Here is a 25,448-nt window from a genome sequence, read left to right on the forward strand (position 1 = left end):
ATCAACAACAACAAAAAAATTAACTCATAATCAATTTCTAGCACCTATATTATTATTACCTTGACAACTACAGCAGAAGCTGTGTGCTGAATCAGAAGTAATTGCACAAAATAGCAAGTAATACATTTAACCAGAATGGGGAAAAATTTTATCAAAGCTGCTTAATAAAATCAATTTAGTTTTATAAAATGCTGAAATGTAAATGCTGTATGCATATAAAATAAGGCTGTAAAGTGGCCTGCTCCAGTCAATACTATAGGCCAAGTCTCATGGCTGTAAAGTGGCCTGCTCTGGTCAAAGGATGCATACCGGTACTGGCCAAGTATCAAGGCTGTAAAATGGCCTGCTCTAGTCAAAGGATGCATAATGGCTGAGTACCAAGGCTGTAAAGTGGCCTGCTCCAGTCCAAGGATGCATAATGGCTGAGTACCAAGGCTGTAAAGTAGCCTGCTCCAGTCAAAGGCTGTTTATCAAGTATGAAGGCTGTAAAGTGACCTGCTTCAACAAAAACTTGATGGTAAAGTATGAAGGCTGTAAAGTGGCCTGAGTAAAGTTATTTTAAGCGCCAATTCACCATAAATAAAAATGCAGCCATGGTCCAATACTAGTCAGATATCACAAAAATACAGTCTACATCACTGGTCTGTGATAAAAGTATTCAATAGTAAAAATGTCCTCCAATGTCAAAGTGTTTCCTCACAACAAATGTATCCTGTATTCCTATTAAACAACTTTTGTGGTGAACCTTTTTTTTGGTAGATTTTCCTCCGATGTTTCTTAATTGAAAATCATCTTTCATTAACTCCACATTCTCGACATGTAATTTACTCGAAATATTTGCTCCCTTTTTTTATAAAGTATCTGTAATGTTAACAGTTTTATTACCATCAAGGAAGTTTGCCATTTTGTAAATAGCACACTGATTACATCAATCCTACACTTCAAAGATAACAGCACCACTTTTATCACTGAAACTCAATTGTTTAAAGAGTTAAAATACAGCTGTTGATTTTTTTGCATATGACCATATGGAATATTACGAATTTTCACATCCTTAACTTAAGCATTTTTTTTTTGGAACATATCTTAGAACTACATTTATGTCTATCACTTCACACACTAAATACTATTTTTTGTCACTTAACTTTTCAAACCGCTATGGTTAACGAATTTTGAACACTTTGAAACTCCTACACCGTAAGTCACGGAAGATGTTTGCAAGCACAAATGATTTTAAGAATTGTTCACTATACCTACACTAGCATCCTAGAACACATCTGACACTCAATAGTATAGCACTGCACATCATTGAGAGTAATATGTTTATTGTTCTATAGAGTTAAGAAATACACAAAACCACCACAATACTAAAGATGGGGTCTACTATATACGAGAAAAAAAAAAGGGATCCAAAACTAATATAGATGGGTACACAACATTAATTTTTAGCCCTTCTTTTATCCACTATATAAGAAAAACAATGGAATAATACCTTACACATTTTAAATAATTCATAGTAATGCAATTTTGTTTCACTTTGTCGCACCACATAAACACAAATTTCGTCACTTTAAAAAAAGTATAAAATATATTAAAAGCTCAATATTAAAAAAAACGCATGCACAAACTTAGTTGAAATTATTTACAAAGAAAAAAAAAAAAAGGCTGAAATAGTCAAATGTATGCTTTTGTTACACAGTACTAAGAAAAAAATTTCACTGTTCCTTAACCTATTGAAAATAAAGTGCTCCACTTCCAATACCAGTACTTCACAAAGTTAACTATTTGCTGTCTTTTTTTTTTGAGGGTACCGGTACCCGGTATTGAATTATTTTTTTTTTTAAAGTTAAAAATTGCTAGATTAAAATTCATTTTGCTCAAGTGTTAAAAAATAATTCTTCCACTATGAAATCAATTCACTGAAATTCCTTGAATATAAAAAAAAAAAAGAGGATGCCTTACACATCTATTATAGATTAATGATAGCACTCTGAATGTCAGCACTTACCACGAGCACCACACATCATGAAAACATTAGCACATTAAAAAGGGCACAAAATAGAAGCACATTGATTACTGTTTTCCTAACCACAAGTGAATAAAAAACACTTCGTAACAAAATTAAGAAATGTTATGTTGTTTGTTTTGCTTCTTGCTTTCACATGTTTACTTTGTCTGAGAAATCCAGTCATATTATGTTTGTGCTATTACTACAGTAACACAAAAGATCTTCACATGCTAAAATTACCTGGAGAATAAAAAAAAAATATTGTTAGACCTAAAATTTAAAAAAAATAAAAAATTACATACCGGTAATTAAGAAGTTAACAAATGTTTCAATAGACTTGCATGATAATTTAACCAACTTAAACAGGTCCTCACCAGGAATGTTGGTGGCTAAATTATTTTACTGCCTTTAAATTTAACTTAAGTGTCCAGTGTAATGAACACGTTTATTTATTCCCAGTAATTTTTTTTTCTTCACTAAATAAATTCACAAACAATATGAAAGTCTGCAAAAATTTATACCAGCATCAGGCAGCACTTTCATCCTCAGTTATAAATCCTTGTAAAAAGGCTTGTTAAAATAGGGTTTATGTGCAATATATATATATATATATATATATATTTATATATGTATATATAAAATATAGTGTTTATCTTGACTTTTAGAAAAAAAAAATAGCACCTAGGTATTTTAGATTTAAAAAAAAAAAGGTGTCTCTTTAGGTTCATGGACTTTCATATTTTAAGTGTATGTAATTTAATTCAAATTATATGCATAATTTACATAATACATAATATCACAGTAACAAATGCTAAAATCTTCAATGACCACTTAAACTGCCAGTTACTTTAAACTAATTCAGAGGATCAGCACACAATATAGAAAAACAAAAAAAAAAAAGGCACTATTAAACAACAATTAAAATCATTTCTTAATCATTCTTGACAGAGCTGAAAGATGCTGGAATACTAATATTGCACTGAAATAAATTATTACAAGCCAACTGATCAGGGGAACTAACAAAAAATGCCTAAATACGGCACCCAAAAAAAAAAAATCTTTTAATAAGAACCTGGCCAGATTGAATACTACAGAGACATTCATTCAGACTGGTACAACGGTATGCTTGAGATAAGTAAAATGATAAAAAAAATTAAATACAGTAAAATACATCAAAACCTTCCATTATTAAAAATTAACTTAGTTTATTACTTACATGACAAAAATGTAAGAATGTAAGCTTCAAATTGCTTGATAAGCTGAAAGTAAAAAAAAATTAATAAGTAAAATACTGGTATTACTACTTTTCACTAAAGAGGGTGTTAAAATGTCACTGAAAACTACTGACCCCCCCCCCCCCCCCCCCCATGAGTTTTAGGATATTCTTTATGTGACAAATACTACATAAGGTCCACAGCAAGACGTCTGAACCCAAAGGCAATCTATGCTCACGCCCATAACAGATGGGAACTATATTAACTCAAAAATGTTTTCACATTGTAGAGATGGCTTGTGTTCCCTCCTCTTTTAATAGACTTAATTAATTTGATCTGCGCCTTTTTTTTTTTTTTTTTACTAGGATGAATAGTGCAAGAAAAAACTTCAGTAATAGCTTGCCCCATGCCATTTTACTTTAGTTTGTTGACCTACACTCTACTAACTAAATGAAAAGGGCGTTGTAAACACCAGCTTACAGCGCTGCCCAAGACCCCCTTGCCACCACTCCAACACTATCCCTAGAAAGAACATTTTCTAGTATTCAAAAAACTTTAATCTAATCTTCAAAACACTATTCCTAAAAAAAATAAATCTAAATAGACTAGTTTGAATGAGCATTTAATATCTAAATTTGGATTCTAAACACTTTTTTTCCAAATAACACCAGAAAATTGTGTTACGTCTTCAAATTTCTTATCTTTTATTTTCCATTCTAAAAGCCCTTCTGGGTCCCACTGTGAGAGCCAACGGCCCTCAAGGAATGGCAAATAAAATTCTTCACTTGTAGGGGTGTTGTTTTTTTTCCTTAAAAAAAGGGCAAGTTTCTTTTGCTGCTGGTTAATCATGTCAAGGTAAATAAATTTTTATTCTATAGAACTTCATTTTGAATTAGGATATAAAAATAAGGAGCAAATTATTAATAAATATGTGTAATGCATTTTGTTAACATTTGTTATCACTGGTACTGGAACTTGAAAGTATTGAAACCAGTCATCATATTTTTCAAAATTCACAAATAAACTAACACCTAATAGTTCCTTCCGAGAGCTAAAGATGTTCCAAACCTTGATTTGACCAGGCAATCATATAACCTGACAACCACCATGTGCATAATACTAACTTTACTTTTTTTTTTTTTCCTTTAGTCCAGTCATGCTTATCTTACCAACATACTTTAGCTCTCAATGAATAAATTGCAAGTCAAAAGTGAACTAAGAAAGTTTTTTTTTCTTTACACCGAATCTTAAAACCCTGTAAGAGATAGCTGAGAGTTTTTACTTGACCAGCATCAAGAGTTCTAAATAGATATATCTGAAAAAAATACTATTATACACGGCATGTATAAAAATACTTACCAGTCCTTACTTCTATTTATCTGAGTGAGAGTGGTGTGACTTGTATTTCAGCCAATATTGAACACCTAGTGGAGAATCAAGAAGTCTCTTTGGTATCAAGCTTATATTTTTTTGATAACCTAATTCAGAGCTGTGAATAAATTTTCTTTTGGTGCCAAACACAATTTTTTAGCCTATAACTAACAAATACAATAGATTGCATATTATACTACTAAACAATGTTTTAAAAATTGTTAAAGCTTCATGTGTAAGAATTCTGTTTTTATCTTTAGATCATTAAGATCTAGACTCAAATAGCTTACAAAGTTGCTTCTGCTAAAATTCATACTATTTGATAGAGTAATTATGTAATAATATGACAAAAGATAATAATAACAATAATATTGTTATCCAGGATATCTAATTATTCAGTTTTCTTTTTTTTTTTCACAATAGAACTGTGACTGGGCCCCCATCAATTGAGCAATTTAAAAAAAAAAATTTTTTTGGTCTATATTTTTTAAAAGTTTGTTTTCTTGTATAAAACTTGTTAATAATTGTTATGCAAACTTAACACAACAAAATGTAAAAAATTGTTTAGCATCATAGGTACATTAATAAATTGACAAAAAAAAAATGCTTACAAAGAAATAAAAAAGTATGATAACAAAAGTTATAACTTAATGAAGTTTTCAAAAACTGTTTCTAAATTTAGCAATTAGAAATCCTAAATGAGGTATTAATACAGAGTATTAAGTTTTTATTTCTTTTTAACTTGTAAAGTGAATTTTAAAAATGTAAATATCAATGAATATATCTATGATGCCAAAGTAGTAAAATGTTTTCAAGTTCAAACAAAATGACAATCTTTCTATAACTTGGTACAATAGTTCACATAAAATATATACAGTGTATACATAATTTGAACAATGAAATGAAACAAAAAAAAAAAAAAAAAAAAGATGAAAAGTAAAGTTAGGCTGCACCATTAACAACGACTACAACAAGATAATCTTCTTTAGTAGTCTCTGGAGACAGCTTTGGAGCACGATTTCTTAAAAAGTTAAAACCAAAGTCACATGGTGGGAAAGCATGGAGAACACCCACGTCTTTCTTTCCTGAAATAGGAATAGGCGGCAGAGAAATAACCCCAGCAGCTTCTTTTTGTTTTAAGTAGGTCACAAGATTTTTAAGTGGTCGTTGCTGTATTGCTGCTGCATTGTCTTCATAGTTAGTTAGTGAGCTAGGCATTGCAAGTAAAATGCAGTGACCACGAGGACCAGCTGCCTGGATTCGACGACCAACATCATCTAATTTAGGCTGATCTAAGCGCAGGCGCTGGGTTATTTTCAAAACTGGAGACTCAGTTGATGTAGGATCTCTCATCAAAGTGTCCACCAATGTTACATCTCCACCGACTACATGCATTCTAGTGGCAAAGGCAGAGCTTTTTAAAATTAGTGCACCGTTCCATGCAACAGGAAGAATTTTAGCCAAATCTGCTAATGAACGACATTGGTTTTCTATGAAATCACCATTGGGGCTACGTTCCCTGTAGTCCCTTCTTTCTGATAAGCTTCTCTCTATCTCACGTGGCTGACCACGCTCATCACGGTAATCTCTTGATCGCTCAGGTGATCGGCTAACACCAACATGGTAAGAACCTTTTTCATATTCAGGAGTTCGTTCCCTTCGCCTTTCATAATAATAAATGTCAGTTCGACGACTTTCATCCCGATAAGCTTCAGGAGGTGGGGCCCTGTAGTCTCTATTTTCACGCTGCCAATCTTCATAGCGAGACCTTTCTGGGCCATCAGATGGGCCTCTAGGTGAGTCACGCCATGGACCTGGTGGACGTTCTGGTGGTGGCCCATAGCTACGCTCTTTAGGGGGAGGATAATGATAGTCTGGTAGGCTATGACTACGACTGATATGTTCTTTTTCACCAAAATCTAGGCGCAAACGTCGATCAGGACCACCAAGTGGATAGCCACGCATTTGCTGACAAGCAGCCTGTGCTGCATCAATACTGTCATAAACTACATATGCAAAGTTTTTATTCCTGGGCCACTCAATGTGTTGTATTGCACCAAACCTGTCAAACTCTCTCTCTAGAGTTTCAACTGTTACCCAAGGTCCAAGACCCCCCACCCAGATAACAGTGGTGGGAGTCACTTTTCCATAGCCAATTTTGCACTGAAATCTGCCAATATATTTTCCTGACATTTCTACTTTAGCTCTGTGAGCACAATCAAGATTAATGTATTTGATAAATGCAAACGCATTCCCAGTGTTACGGATGGGACGTTTGATGTCCACATCCTCAACCATTCCAAATTTTCCAAAAATATTTCTCAAATCAAAGTCAGTTATGTTAACATCAAGATTACCAACAAAAAGTGTTCTGGTTGCCTTATCATCATACTCTGGATCAACATGATCTAAGTGATATGGAAATTTTTCACTTTTTCTTTCACTTTCAGCTGGAGGAAGACTTCCTGGTCCTGGCATTGGTGGAGGTCGATAGTCATCTCTGCTGGCATAAGGGAGAGGGTCCATTGCAAGAGGCCTCCTGTCATAGGGTGGTGGAGAATGACGATTGTAAAATGGATCAGCCAAAGGACGTCCAGTCGCTGGAGGTTGAATCTGGCGACTCGGGCTAATGTTTCGCCGTTTATTAAACACTGGATTAATTTTTAACTCCCTGTCAAACAAAAATTTTATGCCTTTCACCAATGCCTCTCTAGCATCTTCTGGATATCTAAAATTTAAATATGCCACTCGTTGGTCATTAGACATGGTTATTTTTACGTTCATTTCACCAAACCTTTTGTAGTTATCAATTAAACAATCTTTAAGTACATTATCCGGCACTTTGCTAGGAATTCCGCTAATGTACAGAGATCTGTAATCATTATTATCTGGAGGCCACCTAGCTGGAACCTGATAGGGACCACTTGGTGGAGGTCCGCGACTTTCGTACTGTCTAGCAGGAGGTGGACCATCGTGAACCAAAAATTCGGTTCTATAAATTGGTGGTGGACCGGGTGGGTCATACTTCCCTCGACTGTGACTGTCTCTCCTATCGAAATCAGGGCTCATTCGATCACGCATTAACTCATGTTCAGGAGCATAACCAGATCGAGATCTTTTACTCATAGGTGAACCTTCTCGATCCATGCTACGTTTTAAAACACTATTAGACATTTTAAGACTAATTTAGATCTAATAATTTCAACATTAATTTAATCCTCGTCAGCAAGTATCCATAATATATTCATACGCCAAATATGTTAATCAACAAAGAATCCGGAAGCGCCAAGTATTTTAATAAATCATATTACAGTTTTTTCTTTTATTACACAGTGCTAAAACTTTAATTGTAGTAGCCTAAAGTAACATAAATCTGTAGACTGTTGGCTAAACATATAGATCTAAAAGCTAATCTAGACGTTTATTACAATTATTTGTTTACATCTCTCATCGATAAATTTGTAACTAAAACTATGCACTAAAAACGTATGATTGTTATTGATGATAATTTCATAAAATAGTCTAAATCATTTTAGTATTTTTTACATATAAAAATAGACGATATCAATATTTTCTAAGATTACAATAATAACACAATAACATAATTTATTCTATGAATATTTGACTAAAATTATTTCTAAAAAAAAAAAAAGGAAAATATTTTTTAAAGACCTAACTGGCACACCAATACAGTATAATTTATTTTAAAAAAAAAAGCAATATGTTTTCGTTAAAATCTCATGGATAAAAAAAAAATTAGGTGTGTGTTTTTAGAAATTGTCTCATATTGCATTACATAAAATCACTATAATCTTGGATATGATAAAGGATGTGGACCTACTTTTTAATCACACATTGCTTTAGACGCAGTTGGGCTAACAAATTAAAAAATTAAACCCACGCTTTTGAAAACGAAACCCCTATATCACAATTATTAATAATGACTTATTTAATTTACTATATAGGTCTTTATGTAAGCCAGTATTTCGCTGCATTGAAAATTAGTTGGTTGAGCAATTTTATTTCAGTTAAAAAGAAATTGTAATCGTTTGAAATGTATATGTTGTTTATTTTGACCGGAACTTTTTGTGTGTGCATTATTTAACTCCCTTGTTCACGCAGTAACAGACCTAGATATTTTTTTTTTTATAAGTCAATGCACGCACCCTTTTGTACAAATTGGTCCACAAATACTAATATAGTAATATTGAAATATGTCCGATAGGGATACTTCCCATTTACAAATTAGCCCTTACCATTAAGCACATACACACTCCCCCTGACTTGATCCATTAGTTGCAGCCAATAAAACAAATTACTATAAGATACTTTAGAAAGTTAACAATTTCAGCTTGAATATTTTGTATAACGCTCTCGACAGTCTCGTTTCATTCACTGATACGAACTAATTAAGCCCACAAGACTGTAAAATTTGTCACACACAGATCTAGAAGTCGATGACATCCACTGTAAAATTGTAAAATATACATTGATGGATCTTTAGGTGGTGTAGGCTACCTGCTTAAATTTACAACAAAAAAAAAAGTTTTAATCAACAAAATGCCTATATATAGTTTAAATCCATTATAACATCTTTCTTATCTTATAAAATACATACGTTACTTATGGCATCTGCAATCCGAGACCCTTCCATTATAATGCTCTCTCTCCATGTGGATATATCCAGTGATACTTTTTCCCAGCTGCTAGTGTCAATTTTGAAGAGCTTCGGGTATGTCGCGTTTAGTCTAATAGTAATATTAATTATTATTACATTTTATCCTTACTATTTATAAATTTATTTTAAACAATTTTGTTTGAACATTTGAGACAACCACGATTATGCTCTGGTGTGTAGGTATGACGCTTTTTATAATACCCACGTAGACCTAGATCTCTAGAATCTAAATATACATAATTTTAATCGATTTATCTAGTACTAGTCGACCATGCAACGGCTTATAGCATACGCCGTTTTTTTGTTTTTTGCAAGGGCGGCCTTAGGCCCCCATGTGACCGCAGTGTGCCTCGCACTTTCAAAGGACCCGCGCTAATTCTAGGTGTAAATTATTAAATTAAACCATTATTTATAACTTATAACAGAATATAAGAAAAGTCATGGAAATATCCGGAAATAATTACAATCTTTTGAAAACTAAAAAAAAAAATTGCAGAAATAAGAGAGTGATCTTTCCTGTACTTCTTCTCGTCCAAACTCTTGAGGGAAGAAGAGAAATATATATATAGATATTTCTTTTTCTAGATTAGAAATATTTTGTTTTGTGGCAAGCTAACGGAATTGTATTTTTTTGTTAATTTTCTATTTTTAGTCAAATTGGTCACTTCCTTCTTAGTATCCGGTTCTTGTGACACTAACTAAACTACTTTAGAAACAAAATAAACATATATTTTGTTTGTTATTAGAAGAAGGTATTGAATCCTATCTACGTAAACAATGATGGGACAAGGATATCCAAGACAACTACAGCCGAAGAAAAATCCAATTTCTGATGATTACCGTTTGACAGGCTCTGTTCTGGGTCTAGGTATAAATGGAAAAGTTCATGAATGTTATTCCAGGACGACTTCGAAAAAATATGCGCTAAAGGTAGGGTTTAGTAAGGACTTCACTGACTAAAGAATATAATTTAGGATTTAAGAATATGGAGATTATATTACTAAATATTAGTATTATTAGAATCTAGATTTAGATCTAGATAGTAGATCTAAATCTAGATAGAATCATAGATCTAAATCTAAAAAATCTAAGCCCTAATCTGACTAACAATGACTGGACTGAGTGACTGAGTATCATGTATCATTCATTTAATTTTTGTATGATTATGATATGATAGTTGATACTGATACTGACTAAACTAACTGTTACTGAGTACTCCAACAAGTCCATGACTCTACTAAATCTAGTACTTAACTCTGGTTCTAGATCTAGATCCTGTATATCTATATCTAATCTAGACTAGTACTAGTAACTAGTACTACTAGTAGAAAGTACTATAGTCATTTTCGTCTAACAAATACCCCCTATTATTTTATATTAGCAAGCATCCCACAATATTTGTTAAAATTATTCTTTATAAAAAAGGTATAATGTTTAATAAAGAGCTGTGGTTTGACGATGTGACCTTTTTTCTTCTAGGGCAGAAGGAGGGTAGGCCTGGGGCTAAGGAAATTTTTTTAGAAAATGTAGGTACTCGACTAAACAGGACCTATCTAAAATGCTTCTAAATAGGCCAAAAAAACACATACACAACACGTCATAACCTTTATGTAAATAGCATGGGTTCACTAATATTTGTTTATTTTTATCAATGACATTAACAAACACTATTTTAATTAACATGGAGCTGTTAGACAAGTGATGCAGCGCTACATATTTTTACACTATCTTATTACCATCTTACCACAAATCGCTAATGGGCTACAAATTTTAAAAAGACAAAGGCGATCTAAAGTGTTAGGCTACTAAAGCAAAAAGTATACAAATGCAATTAACCAGCAATGACAGTTATAGGCACAACCCTGTTCTCCCTCTCTCTTATTCTGTCTTTCCTTCGTGCCCTAATTTTATTGATCGACCAGTTAGTAACTAAGTATGGTATCATCAACATAGTACCCGAAAAAAAAAATAGCAGGAGGAACAATTACTTTACACTTTAAAATATTGGTAATAAATAGTTGTCTCTTCATAAATTCACATCTCTTAATATCTTTGACCAGCAGTATAATGTCCGCTTTATGGTAGCATTAGTAGTTTCTCACTAGAGAAAGTGGGATTCAGTTGTTATGGAATGTCTGTGTGTGTGTGTATATTGGTGTATAAAAGAGGGCCGGTAAAAGGGAAGACAGAGAGGCAAAAGAATGGTGAAATTTGTATTAACTTATAAATTACAGATGTGACTTCAAAAGAGAAGATAATTACGTCCTAAGCATATCCATGTGTCAATCTAGTCATGCATGTTAGTCAGTGACTTTAACTCTGCTAAGTTGTTGCTTTCCTTGCCGCCAAGGGAAGTAAATTTTAAGTATTGGCAATATATTTTAAAAATCCTTAACATCTTGAGAGTTTAATTTGTATTCAACACTGAGATTGAAAGCCTGTAAATATATGTTAATGAAAAAAATTTTATTTTGTTGAAAAAGAGGATTTTGAGCTATATTCAAATTTCCTTGTCATCTTTATTAATTTCTGGGCAGGTTAGATTAACTGTCTGGAGCTGTGACCAACAACATAACATATTCAACACCAGTATACCATCATAAATTGAATGGCCTAAAACTAGGGTTGCACCAGAGCTTAGCAGCAGGATAGTTGTCCTGATAGTTAAAAGTATTCTGAAGTATCTACCTGCCTAGTGGTGCTGGTCTATCTCCCTCCTTATTTGTATAGTCCATCAGTGAGTTTATAGATTTATAATTATTAACAGGAAACTGAGTTTGCTTACTTGAAGATAAATCAATTAGAGGGCTGGAGACCTTTAGTTACACAAACTACTTGAGTAGATAACTACATTTCATAAGTAATGGGAACTGAATAAAATTTAAAAAACTAAAACTAAGTTTCAACTAAAAATAAAGTAGTTGCACTAAAGTTAATCACCAATTAGAAAAAAAAAGTTTTTTAATTAAACTAAAAAAAAATAATTTCACTTGACATTTTATAATTTTTTTTGGTCTAGAGTCTAGTTGTAGCTAATCATTCTGGGTTTTAGCATTGTAGAAATCTTTCTCCAAATGAAAATCATTTATAAGAAAGATGTTTCTTACTGTTATGACATGATTAGGAAGTAGTTAGGAATTAGTTATTTGTTTCGGGAATAGGGTAAAGTTTTAATTAGCGACAAGTGACGTGACAGATCTTTAAAAAGAAGAACGCTCTAAACGACGCTAGAAGGAGGACGCTTATTGTAAAGTAGTAGACTTGAGTACGACATTATTGACATCGGACGATTCCCTTTTGAGTATTAAACATATTGTTAGAACAACATATCAGCGTCGACTACATATTTGATTGTTTCGGCCTTTCGCCGGTGTTACTGAAGTGTTGAATTCAGCGTTACCTACAGTCAGATCTACACTAGACAGATTGTCAAGAATCAACACCGCGCAGAGGTCTTAACATTACATATGTTCTTGCACAATAAAATAAATTAAAGATGTGTGTGTGTGTTTTTTGTTGTTTTTTTTTGCCTTGAATTAAAGCCTTTAGAAAAGAAAGGCTACTTTCATTTTTTTATTCTGTTGACTTTACTACATAACAGAAAACTTTACAGTAAAGTTTAAATCTCATAAAAGAAATTGATCTTGATGTCTACCTTTAGATTTATTAACCAAAGAAATAAAAAGAAATTGCTGGACTGTTAAGAAACATTTAACTTCTGTGACTATTGTAAGGGTAGATCTACATGCTTGACTAACCATGCCAATGTGTTGTTTTCTTGCCTGACCACTAAACATACTTTGTGAGGTGGTCATCACAATCATCACTGATACAAGCCTACATTATTCATATTGCTTCTAATAAAACATGAATCAATCAAAAAAATTGACCAATTATTTTATCAATTAATTGTAATTTTTTTTTTATTAAGCTAAAAGGTGATGATGCCAAGAGTAGATAGTTAGGCAAATTTTAAGATAGCTAGAGTAAAATAAAATAATTAAATTTTAATGTAAAGATTGCATCTAAGGCTGTGTATATATTAATCAGTTATAAAGAAAACTTTGTATAGGATTTGATTAATTAACATTATCTTAATCACCATTTTCACATTAATAATTTCCTTTCTACAAAAACACTTTGACTTACATACATCAGTTGCCCAAACCCCATGTAAAAATAAAAAGGGTAAAGTAAACAATATTTTTATACAACGACAAGTCGAAAATTTGGCACAATTATTGATAGTCGATTACTGTGCATAAATCAATACAAAAAATTAACCAATGAATTAAATTTTGTTTTATTTAGAAAAGAGAGTTAAACCTTGCAGTATTGAAATTTATGGCATTGCTTTTGTTGTTTTTCCCTATATAAGCTTTGCTTTTTTTTTTTTTAAAGTATTTTAAAAAAATAAATATTTTGCTTAAGTCTCATTTACGATGTACTATGTAAAACAAAAAAAAAATTGGGTTTATCTTCAGGTTTTAAAAGATGTACCCAAGGCAAGGCGAGAAGTAGATTTGCATGTGCGAGCTTGTATAGGTTGTAACCACATAGTTAAAATACACGATGTGTACGAGAACCAGTACTCTGGAACCAAATGTCTTCTGGTTGTAATGGAATGGTAAGTAGAGATTTTATTTTTACTCTTAGTCTTTTTATGTTGACTGTTAAAATTAGAGTTTGTAATGTATATAAATATATATTTTTTGTTTGAATTTTGTTTTATGAACATGATTCTAGGTTGTTGAAATTTTTAAATCAAATTTTAATCCCTTTTGAAGAATTTTTCTTTTCATATAAATTTAGAAATTAATTAGGAATTCATTTTTAACACAAATCCCAAGTCATAACTTTATACCTGGCTTGGGCACCGAGGCATGACAGTAATTATACTTCACTACTTCTGATTGTTTCCAGCAACACCGGCCTTAGACATAGGCAAACTAGGCAGTCACCTAAGGCTTCTGATAGGTTGGGGTTTAGAGAAGAAATAGCTAAACTTGACCCAATGTTATTGCTGGAGTACACTAGTTTTTTAATACATTGCGTCGTTTAATTTATTTTCTTTTATAAATTTATATATTTTCTATTTCATTTGGGGCCACCAAATTCACTTCGCCTAGGGCCTTCAACTATCTAAGGCCTGCCCTCTTTCCAGTATGGTTCATAGTCATGATGTACATAGTAAAATTTAGTGCCCTTCTATCCTGTCCATTCTTCACTCGTACCAACACTCATGTATGACTATAGGATTGCACTTGAAAAGTAATGAGGAAACAAAAAAAAAAAAAGATGAAACTCATTGACTTCAAAATTGATAGAGCATGATAAATAGGCTGAGGGGCATCATAACCAACTTGGCTACCTATCAAGGTGGCTCAAGATCACAACCGGACTTGAACTGAGTTGTGTCTGCTGAGTGTCTGAAGGCAGCACAGAAATCTTTACCCAGATAACACCTCCCCACCCCACGTTGGGATAGAATCAAAGCCGACTGAGCATGGTATAAGCATGAGAGATGCTCTGTACTAAAGTAGTTTAAAAAAAAATAAATCATTTTGCGGCTATGAAAAAACATATGGTTGTAGTCTTCTACCAAATATTGGAAACGATGAACTGCCTCAAAACAGTAATTCTATGATCTTTCCCAAGTTGGACAACAGAGAGAAAAAGATCTTATTGACAAGGAGATAAGTTAGTATAAACCAGCCATGGGGCACATATAGCTGATGGGAAATAAAGATAAGATGAAACCACACATTGTAAGTGTTAAGGGGAAAATATACTTCCCATTCTTGATAGGAAACTGAATAGGTCAGACACTTTCTTGCATGTTAGTATAGCCATCTGTAGAGCAATGACTGTGTAGGCAAAGAATAACTAAATGTCTCTCCTGAAAGTAATACAGCTTTTTGGAAAGGGCTTGAACTTGTACCGGTGTATTTAAGTTTGTGCTTGTGATGCTAATTTTGTATTCAAATGACACAAGCACTCAAGTGGTAATTAATGTGAGTCAGTTTAATAGAGTAAAGAAACACAATGACTAATTAATGTGAAATAATTTTATACAAAATCTTGATTTGTAGACTAAACAGGCACATTGACATTTTTTTTAGCATAAGGGCACAATGTAAATAAATTCACTGTTAGAACATTGTAATAAACAACTGACTTTGAACCCTCTTTTTCTCCTTTTTATGTTTTTTTTTTATCTAAGTTTATATCTCGAAAGTGCGTAAACAACCCAGAAACAGAAGTAAATGTTAAATTTGTGCTTTTTTAAAGTAATTAAGCTTTGCTGGGAAAAAATGTTTTTTGTTTATGTTATTATGTCATTGAACAACTAGTGTGATCTACATATATGTGACAGTGAGTGGATAATAGCAATTGTTTAAAAAAAACTGTATTTGGTAATGTCTTTGATTCTAAAGATTAAGGATGAGTGCAGTGTTTCACCTGCATATTTTCCCTCATTTTGTGCAGACACTGGCAATCTAATAAAGTTTTATTTCTGTCTTCTGCGCCTGTCTTCAGTAATGGCTTTTCATTGAGTTTCAAATGCTTATGTATTTTTTTATGAAACTGAATATTAAAACTAAATGTAGAATTATATTAATTTAATAAAGATTCTGAATTTTAAAGGTGGAAAATCACATACTTGAAACTTATTTTGTTTTTTTACTGTTCTACTAAGACCTTTCCTTAAACCACCATGCTCAAAAACTAACACTGGATCTGTAGATGTTCTCTGCATAACCTTGTTATTTCATATTCACTCCATTCATTTATGGTTTATAGCTCTCCACTGGTTCCTTCTATGGACCAGTATTATTGTTGTCATAGCCATACCATATTGAATTCATGTGAAACTTTCACCTATCTTTTTGCATATAATATTTCTTAGCATGGAAGGTGGAGAACTATTCACACGCATTCAAGAAAGAGCAGATACAGCGTTCACAGAAAGAGGTATTTTTTTTACAAATATTTATTTAACTCTATTGTTTATTAGACTATTCTGACCCAATGTGATACTGCATTGTATATATTCTACTGGCTGAGTGGTAAAGTGTTTGGCTTCTGAACCGTTGTTCCCGGGTTCGAACCCTGGGTTCTAATCTCAGTGAAGACTGTTATTTATACTTCAGGATCTTTAGGGCGCCTCTGAGTCCACCCAGTTGTAATGGGTACCTGGCATTTGTTGGGGAAAATTAAAGGTGGTTGATTGTTGTGCTGGCCACATGACACCCTCATTAACCATAGGCTACAAAAACAGATGACCTTTACATCCTCTGCCTCATAGTTCACTTAATATAGCTACTAAATTTATTTTTATAATATCTTTTTTTTGTGTGTGTGTGCATATTTATGTTGCATTATTATTTTTTTTTATTTGATTAGAGGCAGCTGCTGTTATTAGAGATATTGCCAAAGCTATATTTCACTTACATTCCATGGGTATTGCACACAGAGACTTGAAGGTAAGTTTAATCATTCAACTAAAGACAACATTTACTATTCAGTTTGAAATTGGTAGACAACCTTGCTAGTAATAGCTGTCTGAATTATATTAAATTACATTTCAAATGTCTGCAGCCTGAAAATTTGCTGTACTCTGACAAGACAGACAAAGGTATTCTAAAACTCACAGACTTTGGCTTTGCTAAGGAGATAGGTCTGCAGAAATCTCTACAGACACCGTGCTATACACCATACTATGTTGGTAGGTGCTGTGTGTATTTTTTTAGTTTTTTTTTTTTTTTTATTAATTTTAGTACTTATAGTCTTATTTTATATTAGTAATTATAGTTTTTTTTTTTATATTAGTTTTTATTTATTTTTTTACTATTGAAAGCCTTGTATTATATGCCTTTTAAAAAAAATTGATAGTCCTTGTTAAACGAGTAACTTATTAACTTTAGCTTTAGTTAAATATATGTTTTGCAGTCTACTAATTGATAACACATTTAATTTCTTTCTTTACTATTTATTGACCAGCTCCTGAAGTATTGGGTCCCGAGAAATATGACAAGTCGTGTGATATGTGGTCTTTAGGTGTTATAATGTACATATTGTAAGTAGTTACATACTATACTTATATACATATATATTATATATTTATTTGCTGCTGGTTAACAAAACTCTTGGCTACCAATACCTTAATATAACTAATTCTTATCATTTGGAAAAGCTTGTCCTTTAACATTTGGAATGAAGGGGCATAGATTGCTGAAATTGGTTATTGTCTGTCTAGGTCTGTGAAGGCTAGGCAACTATTATTACATGCTAGGGCATGTGACCATTAACCACTGGGGTGGTAATTTGCATAAGAGCGAAATGACTCTGGACCAGAAGAATTTTTTTTTGTGGACATTCCAATGGTCTAGAGGTTAAATTCGCTTAGTGCGTTATCGCTAGGCGGTGTTGGTTTTTCCAGGGTCACTGGTTCGAGCATTGGTCGGCGCAGTCCCTTATTTTCGTAGCATTTAATTCACTACTTTCTCTCTTAAAACTTGGTCCCTGGTGCTGCTATTCATTTAAGTTTAATATATGTATATTTCAAACTGTATGCCAAATATGTGTACTTTGGGGATCTCCATGGGCTTTTAAGGCTTCTACATTTTAGGGGGTTGCTGTCTAAAAGAAGAAAATCTGAATTCTGTCAAAATGTGATAAAATATGTCCAGTGTCTGTATACCTTGTAAAGAAATTGCCTATAAACAGAACTACTTTTATAAAATTAGATGTAATTGACCCAGCCAAGCAAACCATTACATCTGGTTTAAGTCTAATTTCATGTGTAACAAAAATTCCAATTCTTTTGAATGAATTTTATGTTGGTGCTATTATAGAATTAGGAATAAAACATTAGAGGCATTATGATCATAAAATTATTGCCAAGTAACAAGAACGGCTTCATTCTAACATATTCTAGAAAAATCTAAATCTAAAAAAAAGTGTAAATATTTTGATGAAAAAACAGAATGTCATATATAACTTAAAGGCTGCATTTATTGTCTGTTACGTGCTTGAATGATTTTAGCCTTGTCTGATTATATTTCTTTATATTTAGGAAAATACACCTTTGCCTCAAAATACACATTTGCAGGTCTGGGAATACATATTTCCATTTTGGCATGTAGACATTTCTGGGTAGACAGTGTCCTGGGAACAGTGAATCTAGGCATATTCAAGTTACCACACTTACCAGTTGTAAAAATCTTCATGATGGGTGTTTGATTTCTTTAAGTAGAGTTATTGCTTGAAGTTGTAATGGACATAAACATTCCCCTACCTATAAAATGCCTCCGAATAGCCTCTGACAACCAGTCCAACTTCTGGCCTTTATGTGTGGCTCAGGTATTGGGTATGGTGATACTGTTACTGAAAGAAAGTCAAAGGCTAGCAACTGGCACTTAAACCAGTAAGCTTCAGGCAGGAGGTGCTCATTAGCATTGGCTATCCACCTGGGAGAAATAAACTGAATCCAAACCTCTGCTGCTTTGTGGCTATGCTATATCCAAACATGGGAAAGGCTTCGGGAGTCAACCCTGAGGAAGAATCAGGAGCAGATGACCTTTAGTCTGATAGCAACACACATTGCCATACCCCAACAGAACCCATGACTCTGCTGATTTCACCTTTATCGGGTACTTGATGTTCCTTTGGTTACTTTAGCTGCGTGGACAGGGGAAAACTTCTGTGTGGGGGACATCGTTCCGCTAATGCCCAGATTTTCATCTTATTTCTATGAGATAATCCATAGTTGTTGATCAAATGAAGAAGACCAACTATAACTCAGACTTGAGTCTAGAACAATGCAAAAAAAAATACTTAAGAAAAAGTGGCCTTGTAAACTCTTGATTTAATAAAAGCAAATTGTTTTCTTACATTTAATCATTACCAGGCTCCTGTACTCCTATAAAAAAAACAAATAAATGCCATATGTTAAATACACTTTTTTTAAACGTGATTTACTGAAAGCAAATGGGGCTCTTAACATTTAGTCCTATCCATGCTACTTTACTCCCATGTCCCATGTTCTTGTTTGAGTTTCATTCTTAAGGGTGACTTATTTCATCAGTGCAGGGATTTTTTTCAATTTATAAATGTCTTATATCATTGGTAACTGTTTTAAAAAAAAGATCACAGCAGTTCTAAAATTTTAACAAAGACTTATTAAACATAAAATTGCTATATATCATGCTAGATATCATAACTATCAAACACACAACTTAATCTTTATGTTATAAGTTATTTGATATCCTTCTTTCAATGGGATGAGAGCTGCTCTACTTCTTCTTGGACTGTCTGTAAGCAGTGTTGTACTGACCCAGAATGAGTTAAATCAGCCTGTATTCTAAATGTGAAATTTCAAATTAGTATAAAACATAACATACACAAGAGTAAATCTACCATCTCTATCTAATGTATCTATAATATACTTTTTCTTATATTATGTAGATGTAAATTTTTGTTTTATTTTACAACTTCCTAAGTTCAGCACTGTACAAAATTAACTTTTTAAATTTGTATTCCTGTATTTTTCAGACTTTGTGGTTACCCACCTTTTTACAGCAATCATGGTGCTGCCATTTCTCCTGGAATGAAAAAGAGGATACGAAATGGACAATATGAGTTTCCTAACCCTGAGTGGAGTAGGGTCAGTCCAGAAGGTACCATTGTAATTTTTTAGTCAAACAAAAAAATACTTTATGGTAAAGATACTTTTTTTGAACAAATCAGAACAGTTTGCAATCCAGTTTAAAGAAAGACACTTCAAAGAGCAAATAAGTTTGTCTTGTTTTTTTATTTCTTAATAAAATGTACACAAACTTTGGGATTTCGATCTAAATGTACTATTATAGAGAACAAAAAATGAACTTTTTAGTAGTATTCAAAACAGGTTTGAAATTATTATTTTTTTTTTTTACAAAGCTTATATCCTAACTAATCAATTGGTGAAAATATTTCTAATTGCACAGATTTATTATTGTTAGTCTAGATCTATTACCAATTTAATGACTTGACTGACCCAAACTAACAGATACAATTACACTTTATATAAACTGTTTCTTTTTTTAAAGTATTTTTTATATTTTACTAGTTAATATTATGATTCTAATTTTGTATGCCCCAAATCCATTTTTTTTTTTACAAGGTTGGGCACTCTGATAACTTCTGATTTCTTTCTTACAGCTAAGGATCTTATCAAAGGGTTGTTAAAAACAGATCCAGACAAAAGACTCACAATAGAAGGAGTTATGCAAAATAAATGGATCAATGTGAGTAGTAGATGTCATACAATTAGAGTTATACAATTGAGTTTATGCTTTTTTTTTTTTTGGTTTCTTTAAATGCCCAGTTCAAAGAACTTTCTTGGATACTACAACTGTTATCTGGTCCATTACTCTGTAACACTGTCATGCCTGTTTACAAATTGGCAAACTGCAAATTAAACTTTTCCATTTTGTTTACATTCGGAACTCAAGGGTAATCATTTCCTTATCCCCAGCCTGCCCCTTCTTAATTATTGTCTACCTGGGTTTCTATTCATTTCTTCTATTTTCCTTATGTGGAGTACCCTTAATACTAGAGATGCTGAAGCCAGGTAAATAATATTTTTATATAAACAGATGTTACACAAAAAAGCAAAAACATTAAAGTTCTTTGTGGTCACTCTTCTATTTTTTTTTAGAAACTGGCTTTATGTTTTATTGTCTTTCTATTCCCATTCTAAGATAGGTGTTAATATTATTCTGTTACATTTTTTTAAACCATAAAGTTGTCATTAATCTTTTTAAATCAAAAAGAGGTTTTTCATTTATCATCAATAGCTAAAATTATGGTAAAATTTTTTAAGAGTCTGCTTAAGATTTAATTATAACAACATTTGAGACTATGGAATGTAGATATTAGATTCTCTTTTTATTACGAACTGCCAGGTTACTTATGTCCATTTAGTGCAGAATCTTGGAGTTTTCTTCAACTCAACACTATCTTTCGACCCACACATAAGTCAGCTCTGCAAGGGTCTTTATCTGCAGCTGCGCAGATTAGGCCAGATCTGACTATATTTAACAATGGAGTAAACAAAAACGCTAGCTGTGGCATTCATACTCTCCCGCCTTGACTACTGCAACACCGTGCTAGCAGGTATACCCGATACCAGCACATAAGGATGCTGACATGGTCTAAATTGTGCTGATGACAAAAAAAAAATAAATAAATATAAGGATGGTAGATGGTCAGAAACTTGAGGCATCAGACAACTTACTGACACTAAATTTCATGGTCCAAGAAGAATTGACCAGACTTATTCTTATAAAAAGAAAATTATTATTCTTATACCTTCATATCCCCCAATTCTTTTATCACACTCTTTCATGCTCAGTATTAATTTTGCTTCTTCTTTCTGATTTCCTGCCCTTTTTAGCTGGTGTAAAGTTTTTTCCTTTCACCCGGGTTGATAAATTTTAACTAAAAGCTAATCTTGTGTTCATTGTTTGTTATTAGTTGATGAAAGCCTGGATGAAACATCCTTTGTCTTAATTTTGGTCAGCAGCAAAACCCTATTTACATATATACATTTGAGTTTTGAAAATGTTTCTCTCCTCAGTGCAGTGTTTTCCTCTTTTGGATTATACTTAACAGTTTGTAATCATCAGAGTATTATCAATATGTTTGTTATGATTTCTATTTTACCTTTTCAGGATAATACTTTTGTGCCACCAACACCCTTAATGTCTGCCAGGGTTTTAAAAGAAGAGGAGGAAGTATGGATGGATGTCCAGGTACATGCTTCTGTATATTAAATTGGCATCAGTCATCTAGGTGATGGTGAGGGGGGGAGTCTGGCCTGTTTCTGTTTTTTTTTTTGTTTTTTTTAAAGGGTTGTGTCCATTTTTTGTCAGTATGCTACACTTTGGCACTAGAAGTTTGGATGGAAAACACAAAACATTTATTATTATCATGGTCTACATTTCCATCAGCATGTTTAATAAGTTAAACACGAGGCTTATCATTTGATATCTTACTTCACAGCAAGAAGACTCCAGTTCCAGTTGTTTATAGACCATAAATAAAATAGATCAAAATAAATCAATGTAGAGGGTGCAGGAAGAGAGCTACATAAACTTAACCAACTGCTTGCATTCATACACAAACGTCTGTCCCATTTCAGACCCACATTATTATTTATGCTGACTAGCGTCTTACTCTTTTTTATTTTAAATTGTAAATCTGGCCCTGGTAAAAGGGTCAAGAGTCATGTGTTTTGTCTTGTGTTGTATGGATTATAATAGCATCACTAATCTGGGCTTGGTTTTGTTTTCTTCACCTTCTAACTCAATATCTATTTTATTCTAGTGCTGCTAATATGTGTTTAGGGTATTCATGTATATTCATGGTATTTTTTTTTTCACTTTAATCAGGAAGAGATGACCAATGCTCTTGCCACAATGCGGGTTGACTACGACCAGTGTGTAAACATTAAGAACCTTCAGCAGTCTAACAACCCTCTGCTAAAAAAGCGAATGAAACAGGGTCCTGAAGGTGCGGCAGCCATGTAGAGACTGATCACTCCCCACCATGTCATCTTTCTTCTTTCATCGTGTACAAGTAGACCATCTTTATAATCAGTATACTCTTAGTCACACATTTTGCTATATAATTTTATTTTTTTTATATGAAAAAAGTTTGTTTTTTTTAATCATGTTTGTGTTGCCGCAGAGAGATGACATTGAAATTTGTCTGTTATCTTCCATTAAGTTTTAAAATATGTTTGTTCATATTCTGTTCATATACAAAATGAAATTTCATATTACTTTCTGTCATGATGTGATAAAAGTTGTGTGTCCAAACAAAATGTAGCTGTTACTGTCTGATAAAACTTGAAACTGTTCTCAGACTGTTTGTGTATTTATTGTCACTAAGTTATATTACACTGCATTTTATTTCTAGTAGTGCTACATTCATTTTAGAAAAAAAAAGTTACTTGTATACACACAGCATAAAATGTCAGTGATTTTACGTTAAAGAGAATAACATGATGGGTTCCAAAAAAAAAAAAAAAAAATGAAATTCTGAAATTCTATTTCTTATGCTCATGCAGGAAGCTGTTTATGTTGTGGGCAGGAGTTATAAGAGCATCCCTTATGGCTCTTTCGCATCATTTTGCAGTCTGTCGGTCTCGTCTTCTCAATGACTCTGTAAATGAAAGGCCAGTCGACAGGCTGATGCCAGCCCAATCTCTCTTTTGTCTTCCCCTCTCTTCCATTTGTTGTCATGCTCTCCAGGATTATGTGCCCTTTCATTTTCAGTGATCATGTCATCTAAGTTTAAATTTTAACAAATTTGGTAGTTTGGTCATTTATCTAGAATGACAGTGCAGTGTCTAAGCTGGATGCATCTGAAAACATTATTTGATTCTAAATCTAAGTACAGGTAATGTAGAATTGGAAGTCATCATGAGATGTTGAGCACATTTTTGGGGGAGAAAATTTACTAAGTAGGTTTTCTTAGGGAGTTTTCATGGAAAAATTGCATTTGGCCTACTCTTTCACTCGTTGACTTGATTCTATTTGGTTTATATCATACATTATCTATTGATTTAGAAAGAATATAACTGCAACATTTTAGCTGAAATAGGAATCATTTCATAATAAACATTTTTCATTTTTGGAAATAATTTTGTTGGGGGAAATTAGTCAATAACTGTGTAATGAGACTTATCTGTTTTGGGCATCTATTCTTCCCATGTTGATGTGGACTGCCAACATTCAATGTTTGTCTTATCTTCCCTTTGATTTCTCTTCTATCAGTAGTTCTCTGTCATCAGGACCAGCATTATAGTTTTCTTTTCTCTACTGTACTGATAGGGTCAAGAAAAACTCTGCTTTACTTTGAATGCAATCTAAATAAATAGTCATTTTTTTATAATTTGGGCATTCAATTAAGGAAGGTTTTAGTGAAGAGTCCTATGAAGTTGAGAAATTTGAATTTAGGTCTTAGTTAAATTACTTTAAAAAATGTGCTTCTTGTGAGCGTTAAGTAATAATTAGTATTTTGCTGAGTAGAATGACCCAACTTGGTTTGTTTGATTATTATTTTTTTTTTTTGTTTCAATTCTTTGTTTTACTAGCTAATTTTTAAAAATGTTTTACAACTGTTTTTTTGAAACTCAATATCATTTCTACTGTTTTCTAGAGAGATACAAATAATTTTGTGCTTAATTTTTGTTTCAGTGGATTACTAGTTCTTTTTGTAAGTCATTTAAATTAAATGTTTAAAATGTTTAGACCTGCTATTGATTAGGTTTGTCTTGAGTATGAACTAATCTGCATATGCTAATATAATAATAGAAAGAAAGATATTGAATGGGGTGCTTGTTACTGTTGAGGAAGCTAAATCAAATTGTTTTTTGTTTTTTTCTCTTTCCAAATAATTTAACGCATCGATGTAAAATAATCATATATATATATATATATATAATACAACAGTATTGTTTGGTGCCCATTTAATTTGTTGCATTTCATCCAAATGTTCTTTGTTTATTGTTTCCTCTCGAGGACTAAATGCTATGGTCATGATATCATCCCAACCTACTAACAAATTTGCCTTATATTTAGTGTACATTACTGTTGAATGTCGGCTGATAAATAAAAAATACATGCTCATTTTGAAAGTTCTTGTCAGTTTGTTGGATTAACACATCACCAACTGGTACATTATTTTTAAACACAGTGGGTGCATGATTAGAAATTTGTTAAGCTGTCCTTGTGGTACAAGTGAACATTGTTCTGACTACTAGAGAATGTTGAAAAAGTAAAAAAAAAAGATAAACATATTAAGAAAAAGTGTTTTCAAATCCTAGTGGTAGAGGTTTTCAGGAAATTGTAGAAATAATGATTGTCCTTAGTTTTATAAAAATTAATCAACCACTGCCTAAATTTCTGTAAAGCAGGAAAGTTAGTAACCTAAGTGTTCTATAGAACTGAACTTTGTCTGGTAAGCATTAAAGAATCCTTTATTGGTCATATGAGTGGTTTGTCTTACTTCTATGTAGAGATGGTCTTAATATATTTGCAAGAGATTAAAGTCTTTGAAACTTTAATAGTTGGAGTGAAATTGAATATATAAAAGAAAATATTATTTGAAGATGAAGAAAACT

At 32.5% G+C, this 25,448-nt stretch overlaps 2 protein-coding genes across 2 annotated transcripts; one reads left to right on the plus strand and one right to left on the minus strand.

Annotated features, from left to right (window-relative positions):
- Positions 1-1,308: 1,308 nt before the first annotated feature.
- Positions 1,309-7,866, minus strand: LOC106066531 (RNA-binding protein spenito-like). Its single transcript, XM_013225591.2, has 4 exons — positions 5,547-7,866; positions 4,582-4,646; positions 3,225-3,267; positions 1,309-2,248 (listed from the first exon to the last, which is right to left on the minus strand). Exons 1-2 carry the CDS (start codon positions 7,765-7,767, stop codon positions 4,594-4,596), a joined length of 2,274 nt encoding a protein of 757 aa, XP_013081045.1. The 5' UTR covers positions 7,768-7,866; the 3' UTR covers positions 1,309-2,248; positions 3,225-3,267; positions 4,582-4,593.
- A 2,058-nt stretch (positions 7,867-9,924) lies between these two features.
- On the plus strand, positions 9,925-24,954 carry LOC106066532 (MAP kinase-activated protein kinase 2-like). Its single transcript, XM_013225592.2, has 10 exons — positions 9,925-10,201; positions 13,756-13,898; positions 16,182-16,246; positions 16,679-16,758; positions 16,874-17,000; positions 17,276-17,351; positions 19,829-19,953; positions 20,477-20,562; positions 21,991-22,071; positions 22,711-24,954. The coding sequence occupies exons 1-10, from the start codon at positions 10,049-10,051 to the stop codon at positions 22,846-22,848; spliced, it is 1,074 nt and encodes a 357-aa protein (XP_013081046.1). The 5' UTR covers positions 9,925-10,048; the 3' UTR covers positions 22,849-24,954.
- Positions 24,955-25,448: the final 494 nt, after the last annotated feature.

Source organism: Biomphalaria glabrata, chromosome 4 (assembly GCF_947242115.1).
Source record: "Biomphalaria glabrata chromosome 4, xgBioGlab47.1, whole genome shotgun sequence".
NCBI classification, from domain to species: domain Eukaryota; kingdom Metazoa; phylum Mollusca; class Gastropoda; family Planorbidae; genus Biomphalaria; species Biomphalaria glabrata.